The sequence below is a fragment of the Rhinopithecus bieti genome, unplaced genomic scaffold, assembly GCF_001698545.2.
Source record: "Rhinopithecus bieti isolate Rb0 unplaced genomic scaffold, ASM169854v2 scaffold_21726, whole genome shotgun sequence".
Lineage (NCBI taxonomy): Eukaryota > Metazoa > Chordata > Mammalia > Primates > Cercopithecidae > Rhinopithecus > Rhinopithecus bieti.
The window spans coordinates 1,280,177-1,298,440 of record NW_016811100.1 but is presented as its reverse complement, the minus strand read 5'-3'; the positions used below and the strand labels follow the sequence as shown (position 1 = coordinate 1,298,440).

General features: G+C 38.8%; 1 protein-coding gene across 1 annotated transcript in view; it reads left to right on the top strand.

The window, feature by feature from the left end:
* The first annotated feature begins 528 nt into the window (after positions 1 to 528).
* ASPH (aspartate beta-hydroxylase) overlaps positions 529 to 18,264 on the top strand; it is a 228,531-nt gene continuing 210,795 nt past the window's right edge. Inside the window, exon 1 of the mRNA XM_017893472.1 lies at positions 529 to 1,138. Coding sequence (XP_017748961.1) covers positions 1,024 to 1,138 — 115 coding nt within the window. The 5' untranslated portion in view covers positions 529 to 1,023. The remainder of the gene's footprint in view (positions 1,139 to 18,264) is intronic.

Here is an 18,264-nt window from a genome sequence, read left to right as displayed (position 1 = left end):
ATGATAAAGACGTGGCTGACCTCAAGTCCTTGTTTGGTTCAACCACGTGCCAAGACATTTTAATACTCTGTTAGGAATTCTCTGGCAGCCCAGGCCCAGGCAGCACAGACCCAGGCGTTAGCAAAGCAGGCAGGGATTTCAGATAGAGGGTGCCATCCAGGATGAGAAAATGAACTTTTCGTTTCACATTTGCATTTTCCTTCCTTAACTAAGAGTCTCTGAAAATATTGATGGCACAAACGAACTAAATTCCTGCTTTAGCACCAAATGGATGAACTCATACGGTTTAAGCATTGAACTAGTCCTAATATCACCATTTCAGAAATGTCAGTATTAATCAGGACAAGAAATAGGGATCTCTTTTGCAAGAAGCGAGATTACACTCCTTCCTTTCCTTGTATAGGGAAAGGGGACAAAATTCCCAGTGAAAGGCCTAGAGGCGGCGCACTCCGCCCAAGGACGGCCCACGTGTCCGCCTACCCTGAACCGCGCCCTGTCACATCCCTATGAAGGGGGTCTGCCAACGCTCGCGAGAACCCTTTCGGCTTCCACGTTTGCCACGTTCCAAAGGACCGGGACAGACTGCAAAGCCGAAAGCGGCTCGCTCTCACAGGCAGCTGCCTAGCGCCCGAACTGCCCTAAGTGAGCAAGGGCTGGGAGCGCTGCAGGGTACAGCCGCCTCGTAAGTGCCCTTGCGATTCGGTCCCAGGCGCCGTCACTCAGCCTTCCGGGGGCGGGGCGAGGCCGGGAAGGGGCGTGGCTGTCGGGAGGCGAGCCGCGCGCTCTCGCCCCGGGAGGCAGTCACAAGTTCGTACACGCGAGGGCGGGCGCGCGCAGCCGGCACGCGGGTGAAAAGTCCTCTGAGGTGCTGCGGGCGGTGCCGAGGCACAGGCTCTGCTGCAGGAGCAGCGGCCCAAACCCGCTCCAGCGCACGCCGCCGCCGCCAGCGACTCCCGTGTCGCGTGTGTCCCCCTGCGCACTGAGGAAGCCCACCAGCCCTCGCCAGCCCCCGCGGAGCGTGCGATGGCCCAGCGTAAGAATGCCAAGGGCAGCGGCAACAGCAGCAGCAGCGGCTCCGGCAGCGGTAGCACGAGTGCGGGCAGCAGCGGGGGCAGCAGCAGCCCCGGGGCCCGGAGAGGTCAGAGGCCCTGCGGGGCGGGGATCCGGGGCCGCGTCTCGGGGTAGAGAGCCGGGTGGCGCGGCGGGCGTTGCGGGTGCATCTCCCCAGATCCCACTGCACGCCACCTCCATCCCCCGCGACGCTCCTCCTTTAGGCGCGCAGGGCGGAGGCCGCACTCGGCGGGCCTGGCGGGCGGGCGAGGGGCCAGGCGGACTGGGGTCCGAGCCGTCGGGATGGTGGTCTCGGGGAGCCACTTCCCAGCGGTTCCTTCACCTGCTGGGCGCAGCCGAGACAGAGGTTGCTGAGCGTGTCTTTTGGCTTTCCGTGGAATTGAAATGGGAGTAAGAAAACAATTTATCTTTTGCCTCGCATGTTTTGGGGAGTTGAAAATGAGCCAAAGTCAGGGAAAGTGAGTTCCTGCCTAACCAGCAGTGTTTCAGAGCAATTCAAAGGATGTGAAAGTGGGGCGCCTGGGGCGGGGGGTGGGGGGGAGAAGTTGGGAGTCATTTGAATGCTCTTGGAAATTATGTTAAATATTTTTGCTTGTATGTAGCTTTCTTAATATGCGTTGCAGTTACCTTTAAAATACCTTAGAATGTCATGAAATACTGAACGAGCGTCTCTATTTTTACCACTTTTACTTAAAATAAAATCGATTGGATATTCACCTTTCTCCTCGTTCATGTGCATATCCAGCAGAGAGAGAACAGATTTTTAAATCTGTTTCGTCTCATATTTCAGTGGTTCTCGGTTTCTTTTCTACTTCCTTTGACTCATATTTAGGATATTGAAGCTGCAATACACATGTGTATGGAATGTGAGCTGTGAACTTCACTTGAAGTGATTTAGGCTCTTTGTTCGCTGAGATCTACAGATCATTAGTTCATAATATACCAAGAAAATGAATCAAATAGCTATAGTCAAAAGAAGTATTTTCTTTATAGCACTTGTCACTATCTGAACTTGTCTTATTACTTTCATGAGTGTTGTCTTTGGCTCATTCTCTCCGTATCCCCAACTCCTAGAATGTTCCTGTCCCATAATAGGTGCTCAATAAATACTTGAGTAGTGAATGAATGAATAAATTTTAATGGGGAAAGTAGTGCATTAAATCCATTGCACAAATTTACGTTATAAGGGCTAATATTTGTATTCTAAATGTAAAGATGTACACACAGTGCAAGCATATTAATTCACCTCCGACATAAGTAAAACTGTGTTCCTTTTTCACTTGTTCTTAAATGTCACTTACTTAAACCTGCAGAGGGATAGATTAATTGCCTCAGGGGACCGAGGCTACTCTTTTTAACATCCCTAAATGAGAAGAACCCATTGTGCCTCTTAGGGCACTAAGCAGAGAAAGCTGATTAACCAGACTTTGATGTTAGTTGTTTTCAAAAGGTTTCTGTAGCTATTTACTGGTGAAGCATATCTTCATTCCATTTCATTTTTGTGTTTATGAGTAGACGGCTGATTGCATCTGAGGAAGTCATTTTATATGGCCTCTTATTGGTGAGAACTAATATTGGGAAATGTGTGTCACGTTTCTATCCCTACCCCATAACTATTTGAAGCATTTTAAAAGGCAAGAGATAGGTTTAGGAAATGCAGTGACTTAAATTAACTTCTCCTGACTTTCATACTCAGGCATTTTAGAACAAACTCTGTCCATATTTGAGGATCTACAGCCTTTTAAGCATTTTACACATTGATTCTCTAATAGTCATGAAACAGACATAGTATGTAAAAGACTGTGTAAAAGGAAGGAATGCCCGTGATGCAAAAACAAAAGTTGATATTGGAGCCCTGCATGTTACATAATGAGTATTATTTATTCGCATATCTGCAGCTTTTTGTTGTTTTTTTCTTCCAGTAGATACTGAGTTCTGACCGTGTGCCAGATAGAAGGCACTAGGCATGGAAACCATTTCTTTCCATCATCCTAAACAGTTGAAGTGCAGTGTCATGTGTAGTAGGCTGTACTCAAAAGATAATGCTGGCTTTTCTTTTAATGCTATGTTTACTTGGTCATTAAGGTACGGACGTTGTGCAAACCATTCCCTTCTACTGGGAAAATCAAAGACTTTTTAGCAGTGACATACTGTGAGACCCATGTAGTTTCCTGCACAAATCATACAGATGAGGTAATTAATGCCCAGAAAAGTTGTCGAGTTCATTGAAGGTTGTTTAGTTCATGGAAACTCAACTAATTACTGGAAGAACCAAGACTCAGAACCCAGGTTTTCTCTTATTCATTTTGCCATGCTACTTGCATTTTAGTTTCTCTAATATGTAATTGGAGTCAAACTGGATTATCAAGTTTTCTTCTGGCTGTTTCCATGAGTACTGCGCTTAATTATTGGAGAAAACTATACTTTTGTCCTATCACCAATTACATTTCCCTTGACAAAAAATTGTATTTGAAACAATCTTTGAAATTTTAGTTTGAGAAGAAGTATATGTGTTCAAATAGTACGTTTTTTGAGATGTCTTACATTGAGAATCAGAAGATAATGGCATTGGTCACATCAAACATTATTATTTCTTAAGTTTTTATGTGAAAGTATGGGGAAAAAAGAACCCAGTCATTTGAAACATGCATTTTAGGGAAAAGGTGATTATTATTATTTTTTTCTGTCCAAACTTTATCTTCGTGGTCATTTTACTGAAAAGTGATGTTTGGAAGCTGGAATTTGGGGAATTTATATCACACAGATTTTTAAAGAAAGTGTCTTTTTTATTTTCTTCAACTTAAACTGAAAAATGATAAAATGGTTTTCTACAGAGTTCAATTTTACTTTTTTTTCAGTTTTACTCTTTGTAATATAAAAGAAACATGAATAAATTGGACTTCTTACCTTTAATTTGCATGTAGAACTGGACTTGCATGACCAGTTGGGCCCAGGAGAAGCCTTTTTCACATTTATTGATTTGAAAATATTTTGGCAGAGAAGGAACATGATGTCCTTTTGGGCTTATTTTGTAGACACTGGTATGTGTGATGTTTTCTGTTTGTTTGCTTGTTTAGCTTTTCCCTTTTGAGTATCACCCCTTACCTCCCAGTATCTCCTAGCAGCTTTCCATCTCCCTGTTTATTTTGTCCTGCTACTCGGTCTCCTGCTACTACATTACCTTTTACCACTAGGTGTCACTGTAGAACACTTCCCCCTTAGTTTGAAGCTTCGGGTTATGTAATAGCAGTTTTTGATTATTATTATTATTATTTAATCAATCTGCAAATACTCAAAACTGTTGATACATAAGCACTTAAAAAGTCTTAGCTACTTTTTAACTCTCTCAAGGTCTCTCAGTAGATTGTGCAGCGTATTTATTTTGGTTTAATTAGAATGAAATACATTCATGTACTGCCTGTAAAACATTAACAGCTTCATTTGATGAGTATTTGTCATTTAGAAACACACTTCTGAGTTTAGCTTCTTTTTTTTCTTTCTACTTTGAGTGTCTCTTAGATTACTAAGTAACTGAGGGCTACAGTACACTGCTGATGGCATTGTGGAGCCCTTGAATGAAGAGGCCCTAGCAAAATTTTCTTTCTTTAGCCAAAGACCATCAGAACCAATTGCTTAATCCTCCATTAGTCATTCTAAGATGAAAAGATAGGAAGACCATAATTCTTCCGCTGCAAGAACTATCAACTCTTTTGTGTTCAGTTCAACAGCATTTTGTCCATCCTGACCAGATCATATGAAACCAAGCACTAAATAATGTTCTGAGGGAGTTTATGGACACATTTTCCAGAGACCAGTTAACCTCTGGTGGCCTGTAGAAGTTGAAGTTCTATATCTTGGGCTATATTTTAGTCTTACTTTAAAATAATCTCTCATAAAGATTACTAGAAAATGAATGTATGACCTTTTCATTTTCAGCCAATTATCAACAGAGGAACTTGCATAAAGGCTCATAGGGTCTGTCCATCTTGTTGTTAGTTAATATCACATATTTACCCGCTAGCTCTCTGGTTCCAATAGAAAAACCCCTTTCTCCAGAAAGCTAATGCAGTTTGGGAGAAAGAATCTGATGACCTGGATCATATCTATGCAAGAACCAGAACCAAGAATTGCTAAAAATCTCGGTTCCCAGCCTCCTTAAATGTAAAGAATTGTTATCTATTTTGTTTTCAGAGTTTTGATGTCACTAATACTGATTTCATATGCCTTTGTGTTTCTCAGTTGTTGCCATTAAAGTACGTCTAATAGTAGGGGTGAATGCAAAACTTTGGAGAATATAAAAGTGTAGATGTCATCCGGCCATTGCGTGCTTTGACTTTTTTGATGATTTGTTCTTATTTATTTATTTATTTATTTTTATTTTCCGTAGAATCTTTGTGTTAAGTAAAATGTATATACTTGAGGTAGAGTTTATACTATGCTTTCAGGACTACTTGATACATTTCTCTCGGCTTCTGGAGGTGTAAGTATCCATTTGCCCATCAACTTTCAAGTTGGTAATTTGCCCTTAATGGCTCAGAAATCTGTAACATTATTTTATCTTACCAAGGCTCAGGTGTATTTTAGTCTTTTGACGTAATTCCAGCCACTGTTTTAACATCATGAAAATATGCAACTTAGTTTGTGGCTTGAATATTTCTGCATCACCTCTAAATGGCTTGACTTCATTCTGTACCAAGGTACAAAAATGTTTTTCAAATGAACTTCTCTTAAATAAACCCTGTGTACATAGAACCTATCTACATCCCACCTAAACCTCTGGGGAAAAGCCTCAGCCATCTATCGGGAAATGTGGAGGTGCAAGGGCTGCTTGCTTCATAATCTGCTGCCAGTGTCGGCTCTGCACTGCACACGTGGGTTTGATGAGTTTCTCTGGTTCAGTCCTGCAGCTCTGGCTATTTTTATTAGAGGTATAAGGATTCAGGATGTTCTTTTCTTTCCTGTGTACCACTGTGGGAGTATAGTCTGGAGGCCAGTGCTTTAACTTTTTTATTACGCTTTTTTCTGGTACTGCTGGGAACTAAGATGGTATTTTCTTGTTAGTCATTATTTTTTAATTTTAGTATTTTATTCCCCCAATGTGAGGGATGCGTCAGGCTTTTGTTCTGCATTTGATCTTTGTTTTTCAGGGATTACCTTTCTTGGTTACCTTTGGCTAATGTGGTTATCTTTTAATGGCAAATCACTGAATATAATTTAGTTCATATCAAATTGGCCACAGCTGAGGACAAATTTGGTCTAGATAACCTATTAGACTCAAAAGAAATGTTGAGCTCCCTTGGTGAATAACTTTTTTAAAAAAGAAAATCATCTTTTGAAGGATCTGGGCTATTCGGCCCCCTGTGAGATCCAGGTTGCTTGCCTAGTCATGTGACTGTCATCATCTGCCATAGATACTTTGTGTGCTCCAGAGTAGACAGCATTGGTGAATTGACTTATTTGAGGGGTAGGGGGCTGGAGGCTGGGGGTAGTTACTGTCCAGTTGTAGTAAGATTTCCAAGGGCACCCACTATCTCTGTGCTTGGAGAAATGCCAGCACTTCTCTCTTACATGTGTGCCCACACGTTGAACCCAGTGACTCATCCTGCACTTAAGCCAGCAAGGATCAGTCTTAAATTTAAAGTAGGAGAATATCCTCTGATAATTTTATTTCACAACCAGCATTGTTGTAACTGCCTTTTCTCATATCTTACATAGCTTTGACAGCCATTTCTACCATTCCATAGTGCAGAGTCACTGTTATTTTGTTATTCCGTCCTGTCTGTAACTTCTTTTATTTATTATATTTCTACTATACAGTTTTTCTCCCTATCTTTCGCACACTGCTTTCAATGTCAATTTTCTTGGTATACTGGAAAGACTCTTTTGGTCTTAGTTTCACTTGTAAATTTTATTTCACTTGTAAATTTTATTTAGGGCAGTTAATTTTTTAACTTACATAAATCTCAAAATCTGTGTTGTAAATATTTGTTGAAAGAATATCTAGCATTTAACTTTACTTCAGAATTTTAAGATTTTAATATATTAATAGACTTTTTCTATTTTCTACTTTATGGTTCACACCTTTACACTTTATGTAAGACACATAACACAGATGTCATGAATTATTCTTGTATTTTCCTCTAAAACATCTGAAACGTTGGTTTTTTACATTTAGATTTCTGAACTACCTGGTGTAGCATTTTATTGTATATTTTGTTGGTAGGGATCTAATTCAGTATTTTTTTTTAAAGGGCAAATAAAAATGTCCTATACTGTTAGTTGATTTGTCATCTTTTTACCCTGGTCTGCAGCATCACCTCTTGTGCATGAATACGTCCGGCTGTATTTTGTTCCAGGCATGTAGAAGCAACACCAAACTAAGTTGCTCACTATAGCTTTGTAGTGAGTCCACGTATCTGATAGGGCGTGTCCTTCTATCCTGCCTTTTTCACTATTGTGTTTGCTGCTTTGGGACCTTTCCTCATCCATTTCTCTAGATTTTAGAATCTGCTTACCAAATACATTCATGAAAAATATTTGAGAATTTTTACTGGCATTGTATTGAATCTATAGAACAATTTGGGACAAATACAGATGTTTATAATACTGAATCTTCCTATGTACCTGGCTGACTGGCCGGCCTGCTTTCTCTTCTCTTCTCTTCTCTTCTCTTCTCTTCTCTTCTCTTCTCTTCTCTTCTCTTCTCTTCTCTTTCTTCTCTTCTTTTCTCTTCTCTTCCCTTTTTTCTTTTCTTTTCTTCTTCCTCGTTTTCTTTTTTTTTTTTTGACAAGGCCTCACTCTTTCACCCAGGCTGGAGTGCTGTGGCACCCTTGACTTCCCAGGCTGCAGTGATCCTCTGACCTCGGCCTCCCCGGTAGCTGGGACTATAAGTGTGCACCACCACGCCTGGCTAATTTTCATATTTCTTGTACAGATGGGGTTTTACCATGTTGGCCTGTCTGCTCTCAAACTCCTGGGCTCAAGTGATCTGCTCATGTCGACTCCCAGAGTGCTGAGATTACAGGTGTGAGCCCTGCGCCTGGCCTATAATTTCTTATGTATTTAAGTCTGACAATTTTTATAATCTTATTTGAAAGTCATATACGTCTTTTATTAGATTAAGTCTGGGTACTTTATATTTTAAAAAATATTTTCAATAGTATTTTTAAATTAACATTTTAAATGAAACTTTAAAATATGTATCCAAGTTGAAAGAGTTCTGTAACGAGTCCACCATGCTACAACAGTTAACATCTTGATAGATTTGCTTTGTCATATCTACCAGTCAATCTTATTCTTTCCTGCCTTTCTAAGTAAGTTGCAGGTATTAGTATATTTCGCTTTCGTAAACATTTACCTGTGCCTGTAGCTAACTAGAGCTTAGTGTTTGTTTGTTTTTCTCCTGTGAGGTAAAATTTTCATATAGTGAATTGTACAAATTTTAGTGTCTGATCTGAGGAGTTTTTATATCCATTTCTACTTTTGTAAAACAACAACCTATTAGGATAGAGAATATTTTCATCACCCTGTGAGGTTTTCTCAAGCTCTTTTCTCGCCCCCACCTCTGCCATCAGAGGCAGTCATTGTACTACATTTTTTGATCATCGATTAGTGTTTTCAATTCTAGAACTTCCTTTTGCAAGTACTTTTTTTTGCAAAGTCTTCTTTCACTCAGCATAGTATTTTTGAGTTCATTTATGTTGTATACACAGGCACTTGTTCCTTTTTATTGCCAAATCGTATTCCAGTGTCTGACTATAGCACAGTTTTTTTCAAAGCTTTTATTTTCGGTTCAGGGGTACATGTGCAGGTTTGTTATATGGGTAAATTGCATGTCACAGGGGTTTGGCGTACAGATAATTTTGTCACACAGGTAATAAGGTTAGTATCTGATGAGTAGTTTTTTCGATCTTTACTTTTCTCCTGCCCTCTACCCTCAAGTAGGCTCCAGTGTCTGTTTTTCCCTTATTTGTGTGCATAGGTGGTCAATGTTTTGCTCCCACTTATTAGTATTAATAAGAACATGGCTCTCTGTTCCTGTGTTAGTTTGGTTAGGATAGTGACCCCCAGCTCCATTCATGTTATATAGCACAGTTTTTTAACCCAATCTTTTATTGGTGGACACTTGGGCTATTCCTAGTTTTGGATTATTATGAATAGAATTCTCTGAATAGTATAGAAGCCTTTTTTGACATATGTTTTTATTTCTCTTGAGCAGGAGAGGGATTACTGGGCTATAGGGTAGGTGTATGTTTAGTTTTATTAAGAAACTGTTAAACTCTTTTGCAGAGTAGTTGTACAATATATTTTATACTCCCACTGACAATGTGTGGAATTGGTTGTTCTACATATGTACCAACATTTGGTGGTGTCAGTCTTTTTAATTTTAGCCATTCTGGTGGGTGTACCGTGGCTTCTTACTGTAGTTTACATTTGCATTTCCCTGATGAATAATGATGTCAAGCACTTTTTCTTGTGCTTATTGGCTACACCCATTATCTTTAGTGAAGTTTCTCTTTTACCCATTTCTGATTTTATTGTTTTTTGTTGCTGAGCTGTAATTCTTCATGTATTCTGGATAGAAGTTCTTTTCAGATATATATAGCACATATTTCTCCCAGTCTGTAACTTACCTTTTTATTTTTTTATTTTTAATGTTGATTTTTTTTTTCTGTTTTTGCTTTCTGTGTTCTAAGAAACTGCACGTTCTCAAGTCTCAAAGCTATCCTCTTTTATTTTCTTCTAGAAGTTTGATAGTTTTAGTTTTTATGTTTGTCTATGAGCATTTTCACGTTAATGTTGAATTACATTTACATTTTTCTATATGGAATTTCAGTTCTAGCACCATGTATTGAAAAGACTTTGCTTTCATTATTGGATTCCTTTTGGAGCCTTTGTCAAAAAGCAAATGACAGTGTAAGTATAAATCTGTTCCTGAGCCCTTCTGTTTTTTGTTATCTATTTGTCCTTAGGCCTTTATTACAGAATCTTGATTACTCTAGCTGTAAAGTAAGTATTAAAATTAGGTAGTGTAAATCCTCCTACTTTGTTGCTCCTTTAAAAATAGCTCTAAATACTATAGATACTTTGCATATCTATATACATTTTAGAATCAGCTTGTCAATTTCCACAGAGTAAAGCATGCTAGGGTTTATGATTAGAATTGCATTGACTCGGTAGACCAACTTTGGGAGCATTAATCACACTGATATTGAACATTCTAATTTATGATAGTGGTATATTACTTAATTTGTTAGGTTTTAGTTTCCTTCTGCCTTTTCTGTAGATTTTGCTATGGAGATCTTTTACACTTTTTTTGTTAAACATTTTCTAAATATTTTGTATTTTTTGATGCTATTAGAAATGGTATTTTTAAAATTTCATTTTCCCATTATTTACTGCTAGTATATAGGCATGGAACTGATACATGCACCTTATATCATGTAGCTTTGCTAAATTCATTTATTCTAGTAGTTTTTATTTTTTAAGAAAATAGATTCTTTGGGATTTTCTATGTAAATGTCATGATGCCCTTTAATAGAGACAGTCTTACTTCTTTTCCAGTCTTTTCTTGCCTTACTGCGCTAATTAGGATTTCCAGTATCGTGTTGAATACCAGTGATGAGAATAGACATTCTGGCTTTGTTCCTGATTTTAGTAGCAAAGTATTTGGTATTTTACCATTAAGTAAGTAAAATATTAACTCAGGGTGTTTTGTAGATGATTTTCATTGAACTGGGGGAATTCGTATTTCTAGGTTGAGAATTTTGTCAAATACTTTTTCTCACTCAAAGTCCCACTTGGTTGATTTGAATTGTCCTTTTTATATATTGCTTTATTTGCTAATATTTTGTCAACAATTTTGTGTCTGTGTTTATGTTAGATGTGGGTCTGTAATTTTCTTCCTTTTTTCCTCTCCTCCCCTCCCCTCCCCGTGATTTTCCTTCTCCCCTTACTTCCTTAGGAATTGTGATTAGTACTGAATATTTTCTCTGCACCTATTGATACTATATATTTGGTTTTTCTCCTTTCATATTTTAGGTGGTAAATTATAACAACAGATGCTCTAATTTAAAACCATCCTTACATTTCTGGGAAGAATCCAGCGTGGTGGTTTTATATATTTTCAGTATTATTGAATTAGTTAATAGATTCATGAGTAAAACTGACCCAACATTTTCTTTCCTGGTTTTGTTATCAAGGTTATATTCTAGCTGTATAAATGAATTTAGGAAGATTTCTTCTATTGCTGTTCTTTGACATAGTTTGTATAGAAGTAGTTATTTGGTGAAACTTATTCGAACCTTTTTGTCATTTCACCCCACACTGGGTGAGGTGTGGGTAGACATGAGGGAGAACTGCTTTGCTTTTTAAATGTTTTCAGGACGATTTAAAATTTCTGTTTCTTCTTCAGTCAGGTTAGATATGTTATATTTTCTGTGGGTAGGTACATTTGAGTAAGTTACATTTTTCTAAAACATTTTCTGTCTTTGAAGTTTCAAACTTACTGGCAAAAAGTTGTGTATGGTTTTAGCTGTGCTTCTTGTAAACAGAATATAGCTATTGTATGTCTATTATTACCATGTAATAAAATTCCATTTAAAATTACTAAATACTAAGTTTCTTTAAATTGTAGCTGTTTTAGATACTAAGAATGTTTTGCTGAGTTTATTAAAGTAAAAATTGTTTCTTTATAAAATACATGGGATATTCTAATATCTGTGAGAATGTAAGCCATTTAATACTGGTAATTTGTTTTAATTGACTTGATATGATGCTCATCTTCCTCCTTAAATGGTAATAACTAGCAATAGGTACATTGGTTTGTTAAAAATTGAACTTTCTTCATGACTAAAATATAATGCTTAGTTTCTTGAATCTTAAGATTTGTTTAATTATTTGGTGATTTCTAGCTGGTCAGTCTGTTTAGTTGTAATCAGTAAATATACCTGAAGGCCTAGGGAGCCTGGCATGTATCCAAACATAGCCCAGTGTTTCATTCACATATTTGCTTTGTGACATTATAGAGGTAGAACATTTTTAAAGTGAAATTAACATACGTGAAGGTGGAAAACTCTTAAGCCCCTTGTATCTATTTTATTGTTTTTTTCTAGAAGTAGCGCACTGTTTGTGTTAATAAGTACCCAAGCTGATTTTTAGAATTGTATTGTTATCAGTGAGACTTTTAAGATGACTGAGTAGGGTAGAGTAACATTGAGTAAGAGCACAGTTCACTAGCTTAAGTACTTTTACTGATTTGGTGTAAACTTGAAAGAAACTACGTATGTTCAGGATCTTCCCACTCAGCTGGTCCTTCACCAATGCCTTGTGGTCTTAGTGTGCTTTTAGTTTATGCTTATTCATATTTTCAGCACCAGCTATTTCACATCTTCACCAACTTCAGTCAGTGTCCTACTGTTTATTTTTCAAATGTGGCAGAAGGATCCCTGCCATTTTGCAGAGAAACCAGAGGACATTCTTTAAGAGCTCCCTCATTTGTTACATGGTAGGTAGGGATTGACCTTTGAGTTGCATGACAATGGGGGCCTACTGAGATGAGGCTGGTTACAACCCCCTGGTGGGTAGACAGGATCTGAAGCCAGTGCAGTTGGGAATCTTGGAGAGGGATTGCTCCAGTTTGGATGCAAAAGTGTCCAACAACTGAGTTTTGGGGATACATCTTATCATAGTTTGGTAAAGCCTCTTTTCTTTCTTAACACTAAAGAGGAGACCCAGAAGGGTGGTGGCTGAGTGGAGATAAGCCAGCATCACAATTAGAACTTATTCATCTTGGCAGTCACAGCTATTAGGGACCTTTGGGTCCCCACCCACCTAAGGGAAAGGCGAAGACTGGGGCAGGAATGCTGGGCCTCTCAGAGGAACCCCCAGTGGACTGGGACACCATTTTCTCATACATCTTGAGCCATTACTTAACTTCTGAGAATTCTCCTTCTCCGTTCCTTCCTACAGTATGCACCTCTTGCTTTGGCTTTCTCATGTAAAGAAAAACAAAACAAAACCCACAAAAACCTCCTTTTACTCTGACTAGTCTACCCAGCCAGATATTACAACTGAGTAGTGTGGGTCCCTTTTTTTCTCTTCTTCCCTTCAGATGTTTCGGTCCAAAGTCAGCAGACACTACGTTAGTAGTAAATCCACTGAACTCTTCTTGTTCCTTTCCTTTATCTACTCCTTAAAGGATAGTCTTCCCAGGATTTTTGCTTGAGCATCTTCTAATCCCATGCTGCATGCTCTTCATAACTTTAACTACAATCTACTGATGACTCCCAATTCTGTAGCACTGCTGAGCTACAGACTGAATAACATTAATGATAGAGAAGAAAACATAGCTACCACTGAGTGCTAGCTATACATCGCACATTGTATATTTCTTTCTGCTTTAGTATTTTATTCTCACACTAATTATCTGAATTCTTTTTTTTTTTTTTTTTGGTAGATGAAGAACTAGTAGGTTAATTTGTCAAAGATCATGGAGGTATAAAAATTGAAGCTGGAGTTTAGGTCGCAATTCTGACTCTAAGGTTACTTTAGTCGAATATTTTAGATTCTCATTAGTTGTTACTTAAATTACTCATAACTGGTTTTATTTCATCCTTCTGTCACAGTCATCTTTATAAAGTGGAAATTAGATCCTGTCCACTTCCTTATTTGAAAACCTCAAGTAATGTCCTCAGAGTACTCAAGATGTAGTTCAGATGCCTAAGTATAGAGGAGGCTCTTCATGATCCTCTCTTACACTCTCTGCCTCCTCTTCTTTATGTTAGTGCTCCAGACATATTAAATCACTCTGTAGCCTCAGTATCTGCACATTGCTGTTTCTTCTTCTAGGACAGCTCACCACCTTGCCTTTCCCTGTCTGACTCCTATATTTCCTTCCAGATTTAGTTCCCTCATTATTTCTTCCCTGTTCTCCCTTCTTCTCCCATAGATTGCGTTCGGTAACCTCTCCTCCCCTCCCTGACCCTGTACCATTGTAATCATATGATTCCTTCAACAGATGAAAATGTGAGCAAATCATGATATTAGACAACAAAGCAGCATCAGACTGAATGAGACCCAAGTACTAACTCTGCCGCTTACCAGATTTTAACCTTGAGTAAGTCATCAAACCTAAGCTCCTTTGTATTTTTCTCTGTCTTTAAAATGAAGGTGGTGGTACTTACATCATAGTTATGAGGATTCACTGTAAAGTGACTAGTAAATGCAGTTATTGAATGTGGTGATGGTGACATTACCATGAACAAAAGAAATACTTTGTTTTGTACTGTAAAGATCTGTTGTGTTTCATTCCTGCTTGATTGTCAGGGGACCATCTATGTTACTGATATATATCAGACTCAAACTCACATAAATAATTAGGAAATTTATTTCATTTAAAAAGAAGACTAAACGCAGGGCTGGTTCCAGTTGTGGTATGATCTGTGGCTCAAAATGTCTTCAAGGACTCATATTCCTCCAACTTCTCACCCTTATTCTCAGCAAAGGTGTCATCCCAAGGCTGGTTCCCCTGTGGGTTCTAGATGGCAGCCATTGGCAGCTGGGATTGCATACTTCCTTTTTCACATTCGGCAGAAGGAAAGTGGCCTCTTTTTCTCTTTTGCTGACAGCAGACTCCTTGCTGCTTCTTTGTATGAGCTTATGCCTGCCTGTATGATCCAGACTGTGGAGGGATTACTATGATGGTTTGAACCAAGGGTTGGCACTGCTGTGTATGTAGTCACTGTTGCAACTACTCAAGGGTTGACGTTGTTGACCAATCTTTGTTGCAGCTTCTAAACTTGGCTGTTGTAGCATGAATACCATAGACAAGCAGATGAGTATGACCATTTTCCAATAAAACTGTATTTAAGGCCACTGAAATTTGAATTTCATAGAATTTTCTCATGAAGTTTTCTTCTTTGATTTCTTCTCAACTGTTTTTAAAAAGTGAAACCATTCTTAGCTCCTGATCCATACAAAAAACATGACACATATGCTATACTTTGCTTCCCTGGTTTAGAGGAATTGCTGGGGCTGAGTTACTGCTAATGTTTGATATAGATGAGCTATATGTATATCTTTAATGCCTAAATGGCTCCCTGGACATAGTAGATACTCAGTATTTAATAGTTTATGAGTAATGATTATTGCAGTAGGTACTCAGTCCACAAAATGATACTCAATAAATGTTAGAATTGACAAATACAAATAAGTTCATATTTCCCCCTACTAGACCAAAAGGACATTGGGGTAGGAGTAACTGTTTTTGTGTCCTCTACACTGCCTTGAATGTATAAGTACTCAAAATTATGTTTGACATGGGTAGATTTTTTTACGTTTATATTATGGGCAAGAGCACAAATAAAAATATCCTGTTGATGTTTATGAGAGTTGGAACTAAGGAAACAGCCAAGTGATAAGAATGTGTATACTTCATTGTAGTAGACAATTATTTTAGTGGGTCAAATTCATTAAGTAACAGGTCCTGTTTAGGCACCATGCAAGTAGTTTCCACATGGTAAGCTTTTGGAAGCTGTTTTGCAGCCATGAGAGCCATTAGCAGTGCTTTGTCATCCGTAGTTCATTGTCATTGGGAGGCAGTTTGGACAGAAGCAGGCATTTTATTTGTTTTGCATTTTTGCGAAATTAGAAAATGCTGCTTATTTTGCAAAATTTCAACTTTCCTCTCACTTTATTTTTAAACATGACTCAAGGATAGACTTAAAATTATTTATGTGAATGCTGAAATATGGAGTAATTTCTTCCATTTTTTTGTTTGTTTTTGGCTTTAAAATTCTTCTGTAAGAATTTTGACAATTTCCTCCTTGACATGAGTTTATAATTTGTCAATTTTGATTAAAAAATAAAAACTACGAGTTGTGCAAGACTAATGTTTGTAAAAAAAAAAAAAAAAAAAGTTTGGAACTGATTTATACTTTAGAATGTTGTATCTTTAAAATTCCAAGATTGTGGTTCTCCCCAAATGACTGTTTGCATGTCTATTGTCCCATGTATCCTTTATCCTCATGTAATACTTACCAAAGGGAATTTTAGTTGCCTTTTAATTTTTCTCTTCCGCTGGACTATAAGCTAAATGGCCTCCCTTGTTCATTGCTGTAGCACAAGGTAGGCATTAGAGTATTTGTTGAATGGTTGAATATCTGAGTGCTTGGAGAAAACCATTAAAGCCATTTAAAATTTACCATTCTGAGATTTTTGTGTCTTAAAATCCACGTTAGCCCACAGGGCTGAAAGAACCTTATTTTGCTGATCTGAATTTTATTTTGGCCAGAAATGTTCTATTTAAAGCAATACTTTTATCCAGAAATGTATTAAAACTATTTAACCATTGCTATGGGAGGGACACTCATGGCCTGGTCAGGGCAGCACCTGCACAACATACCCTGCTTCTGCCCGAACGTAGCTTACCTATAACTTGCATGGAACTTGAAGACCAGCCTTTGTAGCTCACCACATCTTTTTGGGGCCCACTCCTGTCAACCTCAAGCCTCAGACTGGGTTATTCCAGAACACAGCCAAGAGACCAGTGTTTGAAACGGTGTTTGATGCCTTCCAGCACATATTATAGTGGGGTTCTTGTTGATTTTTATTCTGGGTAACCCCAGCCTGGAGAGAGTGGGGGTGTATTTGATGAAGTTGGAGCTGAAAGAGGGATGTGGAGGGGGTTTAGAGCATAAGTCATAGAGAGTACGGTGAAGGGGTGACACTGGCCATCACTTTGGTTCTGAATTGGGGCATGGGTGGGAGGAGAGGCACAGACAGGCAGCGAAGTCAGGGATGAAACTGACAGTGCCAGCTGCACCTGCCCTGGCCATTTCTATACCCAGAGTGACCTTTCTTCTGCTGTTCTGTGGTTTTCTTTTGAAAATACTCCGTGTAGGTTAGATTTACTTTTCATTGATACAGAACAAAATAACATGTTTATATTTTAGATTTTTGTGGGGATAAGTTGTAAACTGTCCAGTGAGATTAATGAGCTCTGCTCAGTAGGAAGAGGACACAGGAGTAAAATCTCATGCTGGCCTCTGGAAACTCACAGTAGGATGGGCTGCAGAGAGTAAATATGTGTCGAATTGTTGAATGAATGAGGTGTGCATGATCAAGGAGGAGGGAAAACAAGACTAAGATGAAGGAAGGGGCTGAGGCTTGTCAGAAGTCTCAAAATTACAACCCCAGCCAAAGCTTTTTGTGTATAACCTTTGGGGAATTATGAAAATTAGAAAAGGTGGCAAAGACACTCAAGGGGCAAATGTCCCATTTTTATTAAAGGAAAGAAAATAGATTCAGAGCAAGTATAAATGAATGTTTCATGGCAATCCTAGGCAAATTCTAAAATTAAAAATGATTCTTAAGTGCTCAAAAAAGAAAACTGTGAACACTTGGAGACACTACAGGTTTACCATGGAGGTTGCTTTAAAAAAGATTAAGCATTCCTGTGAGCTTTGTAGACTGATTGGTCAGAATACAATCTTGTAATTTTTCCTAACTTCACCAAGGCATTTAACACCGTCTCTGAAAATCTCCCTGTGCCTGAGATGGTAAACATTGGCCAGGTACAGTTTGAACCTGCTGACTGCAGAACTGTACCCAAAGAACGCTGATTTAATGGGTTGATGTTAACCGCAAAAGAAACCTTTCCAATTAATGCTTATTAGCTATTGTTTGGCACAAAGCTATGAGGGAAATTGTAACGGGAAGTAAAAATTCTGTGCAAAGGGATGACTCACACTGAAAGTGAACTTGAAAGGGTTAATTCAGTTTTTGCAAAGCAAATGCACTATAGAGAATAAGCTGAAAGAAGTTAGAAGAAGTATTTTTTAATGGTTTATAAAACGGCCGAGGTTGTTTTTAAATGCCTGCAGTCTCAGAGGGAGTTGCCTGCATAACGTGGCTGACCAGAAAAGCCTCTTTGGTAGTTAGTGTTATTACCAGAGTGAGGGGTGCACATCCAACTCTGTGATGGTCGCACTGCATCTGGAACGTGGCTTGAGTCGGGGGGTTGTGGGTTAGGAGGGACAGTGATAGAGGTTGACAGAGGAGCCTCCTGCTGACAGGCCCTTGGGTAAGGGTGTGTTAGCCCACTGTGAGGGAGGAGTGAAAACCCTCTCCATGGCTGGCCCGGAGGGAAGTCCTCCTCAGGGGCATCACTATCCCCAAGTGTCTGAAGCAGCG